A 19,430-nucleotide genomic window follows, 5' to 3' on the forward strand; every position below is an offset into this window, starting at 1 on the left:
TTACAAGTTTGCTATCGGAGATAAAAATTTAACTACAGCATTAAATTACCATGATATTTAAAAATAATAAATGGCTGTTTCTAATCTAATCAACTAAACAAAAGACAAGATGTTTAATTTGAACGAAACTCACGAACCATCTTTAAATTCAGGATCGATCTTACGTAAAGAAACAATTATAAAAATATTAATATTCATCTATGATTTCAATTTATCTTATCTAACTCTAGATTCTTCTAATTTATCCGGACACACGATCTCTTAATCATTTTTCAGTGTAATCTTTGAGACAATATTTACGTAGTATTTATGTAGATAGATTTTAAAGAATGAGAAACGGCTATATTATACGTATAATTTATTTCATTAGACACGATGCTTACATAAATTGTACGTAGTTTTTTAATGCACAGCGGAAAGGATTATGAAATTGAGTTTCACTTTTTTTCTAATTTATTACCGTCGTGCTGTATTAAGCACGTTTGTACCAATCTGTATTGGTGATCGTGCGTATAAATACCTACTGGCGAGTGAATTGTAACCATCCAAGTATTATAGGGAGGAAACACAGTTAGGAACCGGAAATTGTACATATGTACACGTGTTCGCGGGTTTAACACGGAGTACGTAACGTATTTCTCCACTGTATTAAATCCGTGCATAGAATAATCGATGGAATTGTCACCGAACTTGTAATAATCGTAACGACAAATTTCCTCGACGAATGTAAAGTCACAGAAGCGATAATACTTCTTTCCCCCATCTACTTTAACATATAATCTGTACTTCTAAACACTTGTCTGTGTATTTTAGTGTTCAATGTGCCTTAATCTCTTCAGGCCTGCTGTGCATTATAATGTACGTAGACTTTAAGATTATTTATAACACAAAATAATTCCCCAAATACAATAAATCTCACATACCTCTACACTTAACTTCGCATAAGAAATTCCAAATAGTTTGGCACCAACACGATCTAACGACACACGAGCGAGACATTGCAGCTACGAGTATCAGAATTAATATTTTTTTTATCAAACACTATACATTTTATATTAAAAGTCATATTTATTCTTTATAGAAAAGTTCACGTATCGTGTATATATTTATAGCAATTCGTACTCGTACTTTTACATCAGAAATAAGTAAATCTAAATTTAATTGCAATTATTCAAATTCTCGTGTACAAGTGTTGCAATTGTTTCAACTCGGTTAAATTCATTCAACTTCGATCGAGACACCCGAAGAATACCTTTTTTTTTTTAGTAAGAGAACAAAATTGAGCACCGAGGAGGATTGAATGAAATTCCTCGTGATTCGTGTTCACAGCGTTGCTTGCAACAAGATGCTCGCTTCAAATTCGGCCGCAGCAATTCGCACTCGCACACGTCCGGAAGGGGCGCGAGAAAATCGACCAGCTCGCAATCGGTGGAGAACACAATTTGCCACAAATCTTTGCCCGACCTCCACACAAGTACTCGACGCCGAGCGTCGTTGTCGCCACGTGCGTCTACGAAGTCCTCGAAGCCATCGGGGCACCATCAATCGGCGAACAATTGCCCGGATTGTGAAACTAGTTCAGACTATTCGGAGCACAGTTTCAAACGGGACGCTGTATGTTACCGCAGGTATTCGGAACAATTCTCGCGCCACGGAAACAATAATCGCGGGATGTAAAAATATCTCGAGGTCCTTGAAACTTTTACGGTCCAGAATGTCGCAGTTAACGTTGTCCGAGGCTTCCGAATGCAAACGACGACCGTTTCGGGAATGGTTCCTGACACTTTGCCAACACCGCTCGGAACAAAATCAATTGACCGCTCAAGGACACCGGGAGAGTCCTACCCCCACCATATGCCCCATCTAACCCCCACCACGCGAACCGAAGAAGCTTTAATTCTTCGACGCGGAGACATACGAATGTACCGTCTTGAAAATTATTTTCCAACGCGGTGTAATAACGTCGAGAATCGATTCTTTCCGTCCCTTGTACCGTCTCGGAGTCGATTTCTTTATCTTCGAGGCAAAAGTAACCGAATCACGTTCGTTGTGCTCTCGTCTTCGAGAAACGAAAGGAAGAATCGTACGTCTTCGTAACGCGGATATTGAGCTACTTTGTGCCGCAACGTCGAGTAAAAGTAGAAAAATTGAGTCTCGCGTGGTCCCGAGTCGCCGCTATGAACGGTTAATTGAATTCGATACGATCGTAGTTTCGTCGGAGGTCTGGAGACGATACCGAAATCGATATTGGAAAGGAAACGTATCGCGACTTGCAATCGGAAGCCAGGAACAGTACTCGGTGTTAATTTTATATATTTCACTTTAAATATCGAATTATTAATTCCGTGTAATGTTTGCATTGTTCCAGTTCCAGACACATTAGACGCTCTTTGGGATCCGGCGGCGGTGACGCCAGCAGTGTGTTATCGTCCGGTGGTCGAACGCACAAGTCATCGGGTTCGAGCAAACTGAGCCACGGGGCAACTGCAAGAGATTCTGGCGGGTCATCCGGGCACTGCACGCATCGCAGCGAACCACCGCCAATAATACAAGTACGGTTTCGTGTATAAATTTATCGCGTAACGTGCGACAGGGAACCGCTATATTTACCGACTGTAACGTTCTCTTTAGGATTGTTGGAGTCATATACGCCGTGACAGTGGTGCATCTACTCAACACTCGACGGAGAAAGAACGTTCGAGAGGTGGTAGTTACGTTAACGGTACCCCACCTTCCGTTGTCAGACATTACAGTCCCGATTCCGAAAGTAGCAACAGTCAAACGGATTATAGTCCGACGTGCAATTCAAGGTGTGTATACAAACAACTAGTACCGGGTGTTTTCTTGATACGATACAGGGAATGTACTCCAGGAAGGAATTTGAAATTTAAAATAACACAAAAGTGTCTATACACTGCACCCAATGTGCCCCTCTTTTCCAGTTACAGTTTTTTTTTTATAAATTTTCTAAACCGTCACCCGTTTCTTGCGAAGTGAAACGAAGCCCTGATACAAAGTCAGGGTATATTTGAATACCCAGGGAAACTATAATCGAATTAAAATCAACTGCTCGTTCGAGGTAATAAAGGTATTATTCTAACTACACTGTTTGTCTAGCCCGACAAGTATACGTTCTTGTTATTTCTTAAACAGAGAGAGTAAATATAAGAGTAATGGCTCGTATGATTCACAGTAGGGGTAAACGGCCTCGAGCGGCTAATTGAATTTATTACGACCGCTGTAACTCTTGTATACGATTTTGGAAAACTGCAAGTTTAATTGCAACAATGTTCACCAGTGTAAAGAGTACAAACAAAGAAATGTGTAACTCGAAAATCAGGTCGTTTTAGGTGCAAAGTGGTACGGCGTGGAAGTAAGGATTAGAAGTATTGAGAGAATAGCATTGGACAGTCGGTTGATTTTATTTCGATTCTAGTCGCGAAAGAAATTGAACGCAATTTTGATTGTCTTATTAGGTTTTCCGATGGCTGGAAAGAAGGCCGCGGTCGGCCAATTTTGAGATCAAAGTCAGATATCAGTGATCGCTACTGGCGCCAAGACAATGGCCGAACCAACAAAGTGCCTGCTCGACCTCCTCGGTCAATAACTCAACTCGAGAACTTTTTTGATCGCTTGGGTCTCGATTCAGACAATTATCAACGTATCACGGAACCAGATTCAAAGACATCGTCTCCTGTATTTTTTGACAGCGTTAGCTCCGTCGATTCGGCGTTAGGTCTTTACTCTTGGGTTGGGAACAACCAAACGAACCAGAGCAGCCAATGGCAGAACAATAATTGTAGCGTTGGGATGAGCAACGACGATTGCAATCAGAGGGTCAGTGATCCACCAAGTATCGTCGAGCGAAACGCTCGGATCATTAAATGGCTCTGTCAGTGTCGAAAAGTGCAGTTTGGATATAGTTAAACAACGAGTTTGTGAAAAGGACAATCGATTTTCCAGTTTCATTAACACGCATTCAAGTCAACGAATGTAGTTTATCATCTTGCCAACGATATTTTTTATGCATTGCAGAACCCTATGCCTTAAGTTTTAAGTTTGTTAGTAATAGTAGTAGCGTTGAAACATCTTTCTCCTGCTTTTTTGAGTTACTAATGCTGCGACGAGTAGCATCTTAATTTATGATTTTTTTTTTTTTTTTAATCTTCAGAAGACCATGTGCCATCTACTTTTATAACATTTTATGCATTTCTGTCTATATCCTTTACTATTGAATTGTTATTGAAAATTTCGATGTGACGTTTATTAATTTTGTGAATACGTTTATGTCAAAATTTGTACATATAATTAGTAGACAGAAAAATTGTCTCATATTTTCGTACGTACGGTCACGAAACTTTTTGGGAGTTGGAATAGTTTTCTGTTCTAGTGACAAAATTTACTATTATACGGCAATTTTATTCAATTTACAACGAGTTTATGATACACGGATCGAATATTCTCCGCGTTCGTGGTTTATTGGTCATGGAGAAAGTTACGTATACAAAATTTGAAGTTTATTACGATGTTTTGCTTGAAATTGTAAATTAAGTCGTACGTTAGTTGTTACAGATTTGGATCGTTACAGCCTTCTTCGCGGAGATGTCCTCCAACGTGTGGTATTTGTTTTTTGCATTAGAGCATAGATATATCTTTTAGTTTATTTTTTGGGCTACACGTTTCAAACTTTTATTGATACTGTCATTTAATGAGTAATTTGATGTTGAATGCTAACCGAAGATGCGTTTCGATTATTCTGATTCAATAGGAATTGACATGATAGTGTTGCAGTTATATCAAAAGTCAGTTTTATCTAATAGTACGGAATATCTTGCTGTGTTTCCAATAGAGTTCTTATTCTAGGAGTGTTAGTTCAATTTCATTAATGTTTTTCCTGATTCTAGATAATTCTATTAATCCATATTGAGCTGTACTTTAGAAATACAAACATTACCGGTACAAAGCAGAACAGATGTGATTTACTGAATTTTTAAGAATTTTTCTCTGTAAAAAATGTTCGCTAATGGAATTTCTATAAGAAATGTAAAGAAATTTTCACGTTATTGTTCTTATATCTTATAAATCTTGTTAAGTCAAGTTACGTTTTAATTGTTTCAAAATTACGTTCTATGTAATATACTTAAAAATCTTTGTAATTTTGAAAATTGCGGTACGAATTAAATAATTTTACTTACTGCCTTTATTAACGTTTAAGAATAATTTTACGAATTCGATGAACAGATTTAATTCGAGATTAAATATCGAAAGGAGGTTTTTATATATTTGGTATGTTATTCGTTATAAATATCTACTTTGTGCCTAAAAGATTCGAAAATTTTATTTTAACGATAAATTTATTCCGATTGTTTAATATATCTTTACATATGTTCAATAGTTTATTAACAAGGTTGATTAAGACCCTGTGTATTTTATAAAATTAAAAATTATTATTTAAGTATTAAGAGGATACTTACAATTAGTATCTCATATTTTAGGACATTCAAATTGAATACAATTGCTAAAACAATAGGTCATAGATATGAAAGCTTATAATTTATAAGAAAACGTATTATTCATTTATTGCTTCAAATATTTCCTGATATATTTCACCGTGCAATAATACGGATAATTCACTTAAATGTTTCTTACTTTAGGTGATATTTACTAGATCATACTACTTGAAATAATTTACCTATTGTGTGGCAATCTATTAAAGATATATTATGACTTCGAATGTTTGTAATGAACAAATTGTTACTTATGTGATTTAAGTATTTTAACAAAACGAAAAAAGAATTTGTGTAATATAAAATACAACAAGAAGAAATTACTCAACTACTCTCATTTCAAGTGATATAGATGTCTTAGATAAATAGTGAGTTTGCATAGATTATACGTGAGGCATGGTAGTGCATTACAATTAAAAAGAAGAGTTGAAATTACTACTTCTATAGTATAGCTTGACAAATCAGAAAAAGTCTCAAAGATAATGGTCTCGATGTAATAGTGTGGGAGATGAAAATGAAACACACGATAGGATGTAATCGCATGGTGTTGTCCGATACTGTTTAAAAGCATTAAAATTATGAAAGGATGGTACAAATCGACGTCGTATTACTAAAAAATAGAGATTAAAATTTAGTATCTAGGAAATTATTCGAACTATGAGGTCGACATTTTGCAATAGTTAATTTTTGATGTCATTAAGAGATACCATAAATTAAAAAGAAAAAGATTCTGAGATTGTGAGATTTACACTGGAATAGTATGAAAATGCAACAAGGAATGAAAAGAGAAACCAAGTCGACAGGACATCTGGTGAAAGAAGAGATTGAATAGTGTTTTCCTACTACAGGGGTGTTTTCTAAGTTGTCGAGCTATAAAATCATGCATTTTTCAAGTAAATGTATAGTGATGCTTGTATTGAATACTAGATGTTTCTGTAGTTACATAACCAGTATTTATGGTAACACTTACAGTTTTTGAGAAAAATATATGAAGAGTGTAACAGAAATTATGAAGGCTGTTTTGGTGGCAGTCAATCGTAAAGTGTTATTGCACAAAACTGAGTATAGAATACATATGTTTATAAAAAGCATTTTGCTTATAACTTTTTGAGCTATGCACAGTTTAATATATGTATATTTAATAATGTTCAATGGCATTTAATTACATCAAAGTCTATTTCCAAAATTGAAATTTTCGCCATGTAACAAAAATTCATAATATATTTTTACTAGTATTAGCAATTTAAATTTTGGTTGATAATTTTAACACGAAGCATTCGAAAATTAAATTCTAAAGTCTAGTTACAAGTTATAAATGTTATAGAATTTCGGAAACATAATATTAAATATTCTCTATATTATTTTCAAAAAGTTTTAAGCAAAGCAACTGAACTAATATTATATATTACTTCTTGAGAGTACAAGCACACGGTGTGTTCTATTTCTACTCTACTAAGATTTAAGACCAACAAATTTGTTGGAAATAGCACTTGTTTCAATGTGTTTCAAATTGACCTGCATTTGAAATCTCCTTTAGGTGTTTAAAAACTTATTATTACTCATTATAGTAGAAATATACATTCCATTTCTTTAACATGTGTAGATGAATCTCAAGAAGTAAACGGTTAGTGTAAGTTTTCATTATTATTTTTGTTAATAGAATTATGTTTTGCATTGATGACACTTGTTACTGTAATTGAAGGAATTTGTATAACATGATGCTGCAATTTGTTTTAGGTCATAGTTTATGTGATTCGTGTACTTGTACATTAGAATTCATTGTGTTGTCTTTATTATCTTATCGACTTGAGGCTTAGACAATTTTAATATTAAGTAGATTTGTTGAAATCTATTTTGTAATTTTAAATCCAAATGTATACTTAAAATGTGGAACTTACGTATGTGTATAATTTGTGATCCATAATATTTAACATTGTTAAAGTCATACATTTTTAATTGCTTTTTTTATAATCTAGTCACGTAGATCAAAATATGTTAAATTTCGAGATAACATTATTAAATTCCTTCTGTGTATCGCTGGTAATTTTATTTTTAACCCAATATTTATATAAAATATTTACATAGCTCTTAAGATTACCACATACTAATACTTTATATACATCTTTTTAAGCTTTGTAATCAGGAACTTAATAACGTACATTCTAATTATAAAACACTAAAATTCGGTTGTTTAAAATTGCATACAATTTTGTTTTTTACTGAAATATTTAAAATATTTATTGTTTCTTTTTTTATATCCCATATGTAAGATTCAAATATCAAACAAGCACAATTTATTGTGAAATAATTTTGAAGTAGCTGAAATATATGTGTAGGAACATATTTAAACCAAGAACTGTTATATCTAAACATTTCAATATACCTTCGGAATTTCAAGAATTTATATTTTAGAATAGAAAATACATATATAAAATTCTGACTATATATATTTTGATAGTTCTTAATTTATGAATTATTTGTTTTAAAGTAACTTTAAGCAGAGAAAATTGAAATTTAGCCAATAATGCTTATTGCAATATTGTTTTATTGAGAAATAATCAATTATGAGATTCACCAACTTAACTTTATCTTGAAATAATGTTAAGTAAGATTTAGTTTAGAATAGAGTACAAATTTAGGAGTTTAATACCATGACACTTTTATTACCTATTTAATATGAAATGTTTCATTACGAATGTCCATAATGAAACTATTGTTGATTTTCTCTGTTTTTAAACCTACGAAAATTATAGTTCTGTCCAATTTAAGCGGGAAAATTAAAACTTTCCACTTTCATAAATTTGCTGCCCGATATAATTATACAACATTTATAAAGTTCATATTTAAAAGCATTTAAAGTAGTATTACAAAATTACAATACCGTTATATCACGTTCGTTCGTCGCTTTCCTTTATTCCAAACTAAAATAGTTGCAACTTGAATTCAAACGCGATGTAGATGGCAGTCTCGTTCAGAATCCGTACGTCATGACGACCATGATGCCGCGTGGACGCATGCGCAACAGTGAGCTGCGCCTTTGCAGTCTGTACTCGTCAGTCAGTCGTACAGACGCGCGATTCACGTTTCACGCGCAGTTTCGGATGCGTGGACCGAAGAAAGTCGTCGATGATCGTACGTTTAACGGTGATACTACTTGACGAAAGAACTCCGTTTCGTATGCGGTCGACTGGTGGTGTCTCGTGGTGTGACGGTTTCTGCTAAGGTCGCGGTGGCACGTTTCGCTATGTCGCAAGTGCTTTGGCCGCAAGAGGCGCAGTGACGACTCGCCCGTGAGCTTGCCGACATCCTCGACGGCCCTGCGATGGAGTCTATCAGAAAATGGTTCTACAGGCCCAAGGTAAGTACCACCCCGTTCTCTCGTATTGCCGTCCCGATTTCTATCTTTCTTTTCGCATCTGGTCTTTATCGCGCCTCCTCGTCTCTCTTTCACCGTCTCCGTGCGTTTCTCATCGTGTAGCTTAGCTGATCGAACGCGTGCGCTCGTTCTTTTTTCCTCGTCCCTCGGCCCGTCTCTTGGACCTGCGCGCTGTTGCCACCTGTTTCGTGAAAATTCGCACGATACCCTGAGGTGCTTCGAGCGACGTGTTACACCTGCGTGATATACGTGCCCGTACTTCATTGATACGCGCACGGCTGCTAGTCGTCCTTGTTTACGGTTTCACGTTTCCCTACTTTTCATGATTTATCGCGATCGCAGTGTACAAAGAAATCTTTACCAATCGAAATTACAAGTAACGATCGCTGCGTGTGTACAGACCTAATCAGCTGATATGTAATAGGATCTGATGGTTTTAATTCTGTAGCAGCACGGTATAACCAAGAATATTATGAACGATCAGTTTCGATTCTGCAGTACTTTTGTTTTCTCTTACGAAAGCGTTGTGGGGGAACATTGATAAACGATCACCTTATTTGAACGTCAGGATGATTTTTCATTAGAAAAGCAAATATAACAAGTTCTATATTTCTTTTCCTGGAAGCTTATTCAATCTGTTACGATTTCAAAGGAAAAATGTCTTTATTCCGTGATTTTCAATTACAACGATACAATAGCTATGTGCTTCAAGAATATTTTTAATTTTCACATTATCTTCACCTTCACGATTGAATAACAACATTTTCTGAACTTGTTTTCTATTTGCTAAGATACTTTCTCTTTCATTACCGATGACCTACATCTAAAGTTACACGATTCTGGAATCCGACGCTTAACCTCAATGTCGAATAGCTAGATTTTAAATAATAAATTTTCGAAAATTCAGATGATATTCTTTTTTGAAAAATTTAACGTTGCGTTCAGCAACACGTTTCGTTCGTTAATTAATGCATCGTGCGTTTCTATTGTGTGGAATATTCGTCGGTGTTGGACATTCTTCGCACGTATCAGGAAAAGATTTTCTATCTCTCTTCAACAAACATTTGTCGTTGGTGTTCGATGGTATGCTGCGCTTGTGAAAACGCGAAAGCAAAATAGACATTCCGATTATTTCGACGATGCTTCCTCATTGCTTCGACCACTGTCACGCTTGCTTTATGAGTCGGGAAATGATGTAGCATGATGAAACGTGTCGCCCATTCTTCCCACCGAACCGATTCCCAGTGATTAGTATCTAATGACACATCTTGTGTGCGTACATAGTTCCTAGATCGTTCGGTCTGACATGGCGTCACATGACCACGTTGAACGAGCTGTCATGAGGCGAGCAAAATATGTTTGCATTAATTTATGACTCTAGTTGTTTAGAAATTTGTCGGTGTGAAAGTTGATATTAAAATTAGTACGAAGTTAATTTTCACTAAGTTTGTATAGGTTATAATCTTCAATTTTTTCATATTAGGTGACGTAATACCATATATTTGATTTCTTTTATTTAGATCACGTGACAGGTCGACAAATGATGTTACGTCACCTAATTTGGACAAATTTTAATACAAACAGTGTGAAATTAAGAATAATTGTATATTTATACGCGGTAATCGTTCCAAAAGAACGTTTAGAATAAATTCTAAGAAATATTTATTCTTTTTAATCTTTAAAATATCAAAAGCATATTTATTTGTTTTCATTTGGAGCGTTTTGTATCTAGCTGACAAATTTTTGAGAAATGTATACGTATATAAGTTCGTAGATTGTACAAACTAGTTAAGAAGATATATTTCTGAATATACAAACCGAGTCTGGTACTCGTACTACAACACGGATACATAATTTATGTAGATTTGTTCCCGGCCAGAGCTGTTTCATTTTAAACGTCAGCGTACAGGAACTGGCACTTTCAAATGACCAAATACCCGGTTTGAGAAATCCAATTCTCTTCGTTTTGAATTTCAGGTTACTCGAAATGTTTTTCAGAGTATTTGGATAGCTCCGCTTTCGGTTGCGGTCTCGTCGACCGTGGACGAAAGAGTAGCACACTTTTCAAGTTTACTGCGTCGAGAAAGTAAAGATTTCAGTTACTTTACGGTGCCTTGACCATGGTTGGATCAGGTTCAACGTGTTCTCAAAACATCGGTAGACCAAGAGTTCGCGCTACCGACCGCCAAACGCATTTCGCCCGAGTCCGTCGTGCAACCACCGGTCGTCTTAAAATAAACATAAACACGCCTGGTCAGTTTTTTTCTTTTCTCTTCGTTGTGTAGAGGTAAACGTTTTCTCGATCGTCCGTCGTCGCCTGTAAAACTCGATTAACGTTCAACTTATTGCTACCGAGCGAAAGAGAGTTCGTAGATCGATGCCGCTCACTCGAGAGTTGTAACTGTATCAGCCAGCAATAGTATACAGATACATGTATGTATTAACTTTCTTCCGACTTTGTCATCAAAGCGACTCGATCCTGTCTTCATGGCCATTGCATCGAGAAAATATCTACAAGATCTTGTTTTAATATCACAGTAAGAAGTAATATTCGCGAGTTATTAATCGTTCTTTTCTCGTCATTATTTCTCGCAGATCATTGGAAGCACATTATTAGTAACGTATTTGATTTTGGTCCTTCTGTAACATCCAAATTAATCTATAATGACAGGAGTGCAACATAATTATCTAAGAATATTGATGTCTTATCTTTGGTAGAGATAAATTATAATACTATACCATGTCAAAACACTTAACTTTTTCAATAAGCTATTAACTTTTTGTAAATGGATGCCAGGATACACTGATTAACGTACTTATATCATTTTGAACGCGTATCGAGAAATTTTCACAAACCAACAAAAATTAATTTTCTTAATATCTAACAGTCCGTGAAATTAAAATAGAATTTCTTATTTGTTAAATTAGACATGGAAATTTTTATGTTTGGAACTATTTTTTACAAATTATAACAGATATTAATCTCAAAGTTGTTTGCACTTATGATTTAGTAAATTTTGTATCGAATCTTATATGAAAAGTGCTCGTTTCAATCGTAGATCATTCGTAAGTCTAAAAAAAAAAGACAAAATTTTAAACGTACATAAGCTTGATTTGGTTAGTGGTTTGAACCGGTTCGTGTCAAACATGCTAAACTGAGACTGAATGGCTTCGTTCAAGATTACCTTTAATTTATATTGCAGGCTATAAAACCCGTGAAATTAAGTTCAGGATTAGAGATCAGAACACAATTCACGTTTATTCTAAACATTACAGAGTATCGTGTTTGTTTAATTTATAATTGCCATATCAAGGTGTTCTATGTTTATTTTTTATCAATCAAGTCTCATTGAAAATAACACCATGCGTCATTATTTGATTTTTGACGTACTCGAAAATTTATTGCTCGTTGAAAAATGACTCATTTTGTCTATAACTTTTTGCTGATAAAGAGAGGTTATCGTACAGTTTCTGGATTCCTTTTTAAAAGGTAGAAATATATATATGATACACGTGTACTCAGTTGTGTGAAAATTGGTGGTTACAAATCAAATATTTAGTAACGTTTTAACCGTGCTGAGTGAAATAAGTCGGCTGATTCAGACAGTTTTCTGAAAAATATTTACCAAGTAATATTTCCATTTTCAAGAGAATAATACTTTGAACGAAAGTAAGTAGGTACATATTTATGTCACGCTGTGACTTGTATGTTAACACTTGGAACGAGAAATATATTTATTTATATATTATCATTTACAAAGCAATATTAAGACTTTTTAAGGCTTGTATAAAATTACGGTAACGAAAAAATTTTTAATAGATTTATTTCAAATTAATAATTTAGTAAATGGTATATTCAAAATGATCCAACGATAATAGTGAGTTTTTTCTTTTATTTTTAAAAGTGACTCAATTAACTATTCAATATCTTCAGGTAAACTCTACTGGCACGTAAGTAATACTATAAAAATATAATACACGATATAGATAATCTTGTTTCAACATCAACGAACTTTAGTTGCATTCTAATATGTCTTAAATTTACAACTATGATTATAAATAGTAAAATTTAAGTGCAAATTTATTTGCTTCTAGTGGAGCAAATATTAAATAATCAAGTAATAAAAATAAATTTATTTCTTATCGATTCTTAATGGTTAAAATAATAATTTTGAAAGCATAGGAAATTCTATTAAATACGTACTGGGTAGAGGTTTAGTATCTAGAAAGAGTATTGAATTCTTCTGAAAATAATTAGTCAAGGATTGAAAGTTTCACAGAGACCAAAGTATGGTTTACTTTCGTTTGATCGTAACTTGCACACACTGGAACAATACAGTTAAGGTTCGTACGTGTTGAAACCAGTGGTTAGTTAGTATAGGTCGTGGAGATTGCTCGGATCGGAGACACTTTCATTTAATTCCACGCTACGTACAACGAAATGAGATATCGTGGCTGTCCCAATTAGAATGTCAGGCTGCATTTTGATAGAAGGACAGGGTGATAATCGTTGCTGGGCGAATCGGTACACTTTTGTATAAATAGTAATGGCCATGAATAATATAAAACCGAGTCTGACGGTTTTAATAAAAATACTGTTTTTATTCGAGGCTTTAATACCTCGACTATACTCGACCAGTCATGGTGCGATAATTCTTACTCATCATGCTATGTACATACTTTAGTGCAAGGAGGGTCTTTCGTGGCTTTCACTGAAACGATGAATTTTTAATATCACGTATTTTTATTTAATGTCCCGACCATAGGTCAGGGTCGTAATCAGAAAACTGTTATAAAACTAATATTGTCGAGAGATTAAAAATATTGTTATGAGAGTAACGTTGTCGAGGGATAATAAATATACGAATTGGAACGACAGTGTGTATCGAGACAAAAAATAATTGAAAAATGTAAGAAAGGGCATTATGATTGAAAGTACGGTGTAATAAAAGTATTGTACGTAGAAGTTGAGAACGTAGGTGTTGTAATAGTGCTCCTTAAAATGGCGTAGGAGAAGGTACATGAACTTGACAAAAGAAAGTGGGATAATGAGAGTAATTAATTAATCATTAGTTAAGAGAAGGAGTCGAAAGGTATAGTAGAGGTATACGTGCATAGATTATATTGCTGTGGGAAATAAAGATTTAAAGAATTATAAAGTGAAAATAACGAGACGAGAATTAAGAGGACAATTAGAATGGATGTGAAAAGGAAAATGAAACTAACGTTTGCGGAGGTGCATTGCGAAGAAAGAAATATCAAGGGAAATCAGAATGGAGAAATTTATCGTACACCATCAAAATTTTGTCTCCGTGATTCTCGGCCTGTATTTCAAGTATTCAAAATTTAAATATTTAATACTACGTTTATATTGCCGTAAGATTTCAAGGAAAAATTAATATTGATTCTTTTAAAAATATTTTAAAGAATATCTTCATCGAGCCCGATCAAAACTATTGTACATTCAATTCTAAAATTGAATTCCTTCGGTTCGATTATCATCGTAAACGTAAATCCAAGTAAAGAATTAAAATTACCACGCGGACACCGAATATTTGTGGTACGTCGGAACGAAATAATACAACGAATTACGAAAAATATAAACATTTATCGTCATCTCGATTATTGAGATCCGAACGTTCGAATATCGACAGAATTCCGGTTGAAATAATACTCGAAGGTAAGTAAAATTCGAAAGTAAATGAAATCCGTCGAGAATTAATCCGAAATCGATTATTGGACTGGAAACAAAGGACGAATCTCTGCATTGTTCACGGATACATTCGATACGCGGTTTTACTCTTAAAAGAGAGCGTCGCTCTGGAACAGGAAGTCCCTACGTGACGATCGGTGTGTGATCACGTGTATATATACATACATATACATATATATATATACGTGGATGCGTACGCAAGAACGAGCCTCGGAACAGGAGGGTATCCGAAAAGCGAGGCGGCATCGTGTTCAGGGGTTGGTGATGGTGAAAGAGGGTCAACGATGCGTTCGAATGACTCATTTCAGGGAGTCGTTTCTTATGGGTGATACTGACCGTGCGGAACGCCGAGAAAAACACACGTTCGTTCGTTTTAATCCATTGCACCGATTTGCATACACAGTCCTTTCTCCTTGAGGTGTCGACATAATTACAATGGCTTTCTTATGTTTTATTCCAACCGAGACGCGAGAGATGCGACGCGAACATGTTCGCGTCTATCACACGTGCATGTACTTAGCCACCAAACACGCGATCTACCTCTCACGAGTTTGAATAAATTAGTTACACGAAATTTTCTATTACCATTTGCCACTTTTCTTTTTCTTTTTTTCTTTTTTTACTCTACTTTTTACCCAGCTGGTCATTTTTTTCGGCGTTCGAGGTCAATCTGTGCACGTTTCGTCATACCTTGTGCAATAGAGATCTTTGATTCTATTTGGTAGGGTGATTAAAGTGTTTATTTGCTTTTCACAGATCAATAATTAGTGTGAGAATTAATCTTGAGGCACCAATAAAGTTACACTGTAAAGAAATAATAGATTTATTGTTTTCGAGTGTTTTCTTTATGTAGAGAGTGATCGTGGTTAGTGTCCATGATTTTTTTTTTTAACAATGTGATAATTAGAGAAAGATTAGAGAAAGTTATAGGTGATATTGGTCAATTTTCAAGGATTTTTGGGGAGGAATTGAATACGTTTTCTAAAAAATTGTTAACGGTTTTAGAAACTACATTTCTTGAACTATTTTCTCATAAAATTTGACGTGAAAATATTAATTATCGTTAGTAGTAACCAGTGTAAGAGAATTCGAAAAATATACAGGTAACGTGTGGACGTGTAATTTTTCATTGTGACATTTGAAATGAAAAATTATACCAGTTTTTCAAACCGTGAAACAGTAGCTTCAAAATGTAAATTATTCGGAGAAAAAAACCAGTATTTCTTGTCACATTACGAAGGAAATAATTATCCGATAGAAAATTCCGTAAATGCGATCGAAAAGAATGTTAAATTAAGAATTACCATCGAAAATTTCAAGGAAATCAGCTGCAAATTACCCGAGTTATCGATCCACCTAGTTTGAAGGTCGAGTTTGAAGTTTTGTAACAAATTATGTGTGAAATAACGTTGGAATTTTTAAACTTACCAAAGAGCATTCACTTAAAGGCCGTAAAATGAATCTTCTTGATAAGATTAAATAATAAAATCATCGTGATTCACATCGTTTGTAATTTTCTTTTTTTTTTAAACGAGCGTCACGCGTCGCTGTTTTCGCTTTTCACTCGGTACCGGAAACATGGTCCAATTTTCATTTCGAGAACTTCCATTATTTGTGACAATCCTGGACAACCGTCGTTAAATAGTATCACGGTTAAATAACACTGCAGTTTCACTCGATGTAGAAACAATGATTTCCAAACGCGAGTGTCGGAGCTCACTTTATCATTTTGAGCGAAAGCTGTTCGAGTAGATTCGTTCGATAGTTCTTTTTTATTCAAATCATCGCAAATGGATACGATGTCATTGATTACTTATCGACATTCTTACGAGTGTAATTATCTAAAGTACCCTTTGCTTTCGATTTCTGCCACGAGTACCAAGAATTCAAACCCTCGGGCTATACTAATGCCTCGGTGATTCGTCGATGAAAGTTTTACGAAGTGGAGTTGCCCAAACTACTCTATACGTATCCACGGAATTGACATTTCTACGAATTGCTATCCCGTAGTAAGCACTTAGTTCGTCCATAAATTTCCCTAATAATTTGCCTTTGCTTCCGAGGCTTTTATCACATTTTTCCCCATAAACAGAGCCTTGCACCCATTCGTTTCTGTGCACTCGTGCATTCTTGTTTTTTTTGTATATTTTGGTTGCATCATTTTATTATTTCTTTATATGTTTTGCTATCTTCGTCTCCATTTCGGTAAGAACCGTGAGGATATGAATTTACCTCAGAATTTTAGAATCGAGTGCATCTTATTGTTAGAGCGACATTGTATAGTACCTGACACTTGATCCACACATTCTTCGTTATCTTCATCATCTCGCTTCTCATCGTTTATGGACTAAGTACCCTTGATTCACACGGTTATTATCTTGACCCAAACACTTTTTATTTATACAAAACTTGTACCACCACAATAACCAAGGAGTTTCGAACGGAACGTCTCGCTGTAAAGAGCACACTTTTGTGTTCGACGCTACGTTTACTTGAACGTTTGTAAGTTCGATATTTTTGTGAATTTTTCTTTAACATTTTAAGGGTACGTTATCGAAATTCGAAACATTAGGAAAAGATCACAAAAAAGTTTGACTGAAGTTTCCCTCCCTTTGATAAAAATGCTTTAGATATTCATTTTGAGAAATTGGATGAAACAAAACCGATAGTAATGAATAATATCACTTGCACACAAGTCTGTAGCAACATTGGCAAGTCCATTTGATACTGTTCTTGAAAACGAACAATCGGACGAAACAAATTTTCCTCAAAATGTTTTATTTATTCCTATCGCGTGAATCTCCGAACTTTTTGTTTCAACACGATTGGTATAGTAATTTGTGTAAAATACTTTACACAAATTCGTATTACCTTTGTTCCATTGCAACATATATTGTGCTCCGTTACAAGCGGTGAGTAATCACGTTAAGTCATTTCTAATAATATTGCTATTATCGTGAGAGCGATTAAAAGTGAAATATTTAAAATAAGAACGGACGAAAAGTTTTTCCTCGTTTACCGTGAACTGGATTGACTTGTTCGTTGATTCACAACTTTCTTCGAACTATGTCCCCAAACAAAACTTTGCCATGCCTTGACAGAATAGCGCATGGCACACTTTACACGTGTCATCTTGCGTCATTGTGTATTGTTACAAGTGAATCTTTCACGATCAAATTGCAGACTTTATTAACACCTTCCAATCATTCGTTCAACCGAGTGGACAGCTTTAACGATCGGGAATATTAAGTAATTTTTTATAAATTGTATTTATAGAAGGAAAAATGTAAAATGCTATATTTATCTGTACTTTTTTTCTAAATGCTTCACATAAGCTCTTAATACAAAGTCCACGTGCTCATCCACGTTTTACGAAAGACTGCAGACTGTCTCAAATTCTAGTAAATATATTTTATCGCAAATATTATACATTGAAAATTCGTCAGCGATGTCGACAACGGTTTTGTACGTTTACATCAAAATCACGAATAATATTTCACCAGTACCGTTTTCACAAAAATAGTAAAAGAGTAACGGAAGTCTGTATTTAAAGAATTAATAATTAAAACTCGAGATGACCTTCTCATTTACCCAACCCTCGTCGTGATCTTTATTCAATAATAAATAAAATCCATATATAAAATCATCCCTTGTTCCGATAAAAATATACGAGTATTCTGTTTCCATAAATTTCTTCGACGAGACTTCAATACCAAATATTGTTTGCGTAGAAATTTATAAAAAGAAGCAATTATTCTTGAAGTAAGGATCTAAAAAGTATCGGTCAAATTTATCACGATAATAATAATTTAGAACAAAGAAAATGAAATACCGAATTTCTGCAATTCACATCATAATCCTGGCGTTAAAAATACGTGTTAATTATTAAATAAAACCACTTATTTCGCTCGTTCTCAATTTTGAAATGTTTTTTACGAAATTGAATTGGATCTCGTCACTTACTTTTTTAATAGAAAAATTGGTGAATTTTCTACGGTTAAAATATTCTTTTAAATTTCTATAAAAAGCTGATTCAAGCATTCCCTCTTTGTTCCATGCAATTCAACCTTCGCGTGGAACGCGTTTCAGAACTTTCAACGATGATGACTGTAATACGCTTCATGGTGGACTAACCACAAATTGACTTCCTGACATGTTTCAAGGAGGACTCAATCATAACATTGTTCCACTAATTTCGATTACAGCTATGTTCCTAATGCTGAAATGATGCTCTTCTTTTGATGGAAAAAAAAAGACGTGTAGTAAATTTAATCGGTATCAGGAAATTCACGATACGTGTACGTACTGTTTTTCTATAGGAACAAATGAATTTTATAAGGAAAGAAATAGCGATAGAATTCATGGTATTGTTTGTCATACGTGCAAATAGAAACAGAATAGATTATGTAAATGTTCGAGACAAGCTAGAAAAGAATTTTTTACTTTTTAAAGAACAAAAGATTAGATTTTCAACGAGAAAGTGCTAAACGCAAACGGAGCGAGGAAAGTAGTATGTGTATTATAATATAACAATCTCTCTAATGAAATATTTTGTTTTCAATTGAATTTTCGCTTAGGTATCCTAAATTGTGCCTTGTTCTACTTCACTATTGCCATAAAATCCGTAAAAACACAAAAGCTTGTATAGAAGGGACGTACAGCTGCTCTACTATATATTTACTAGTTCATTTCCAAGTCATCGTTCAATCACGATACCGTTACCAACTCGTTTCTATATCGACCACTGAATCTTTGCTAGCTCGTTTCGATATCAACATTGTGTAATCATTCAGTCACCGAATCGCTTTCTGTACGTTTCGACACATGTTCTATG

General features: G+C 34.5%; 2 protein-coding genes across 4 annotated transcripts in view; both read left to right on the plus strand.

Annotated features, from left to right (window-relative positions):
* The window catches only part of LOC143154301 (uncharacterized), a 54,211-nt gene extending 48,975 nt beyond the window's left edge, over positions 1 to 5,236 (plus strand). Inside the window, exons 5-9 of one of the 2 annotated variants that reach the window (XM_076326282.1) lie at positions 814 to 858; positions 1,330 to 1,628; positions 2,369 to 2,552; positions 2,632 to 2,810; positions 3,477 to 5,235. In XM_076326282.1, the coding sequence (XP_076182397.1) occupies positions 814 to 858; positions 1,330 to 1,628; positions 2,369 to 2,552; positions 2,632 to 2,810; positions 3,477 to 3,927 (1,158 nt within the window). In that variant the 3' untranslated portion in view covers positions 3,928 to 5,235. Of the gene's footprint in view, positions 1 to 813; positions 859 to 1,329; positions 1,629 to 2,368; positions 2,553 to 2,631; positions 2,811 to 3,476 lie in introns of both variants that reach the window. The other variant, XM_076326284.1, reaches the window with a different exon arrangement.
* A 3,339-nt stretch (positions 5,237 to 8,575) lies between these two features.
* LOC143154194 (lateral signaling target protein 2 homolog) overlaps positions 8,576 to 19,430 on the plus strand; it is a 51,643-nt gene continuing 40,788 nt past the window's right edge. For both annotated transcript variants that reach the window (XM_076326091.1, XM_076326092.1), the window contains exon 1: positions 8,576 to 8,865. In XM_076326091.1, the coding sequence (XP_076182206.1) occupies positions 8,830 to 8,865 (36 nt within the window). In that variant the 5' untranslated portion in view covers positions 8,576 to 8,829. The remainder of the gene's footprint in view (positions 8,866 to 19,430) is intronic.

Source organism: Ptiloglossa arizonensis, chromosome 14 (assembly GCF_051014685.1).
Source record: "Ptiloglossa arizonensis isolate GNS036 chromosome 14, iyPtiAriz1_principal, whole genome shotgun sequence".
NCBI lineage: Eukaryota > Metazoa > Arthropoda > Insecta > Hymenoptera > Colletidae > Ptiloglossa > Ptiloglossa arizonensis.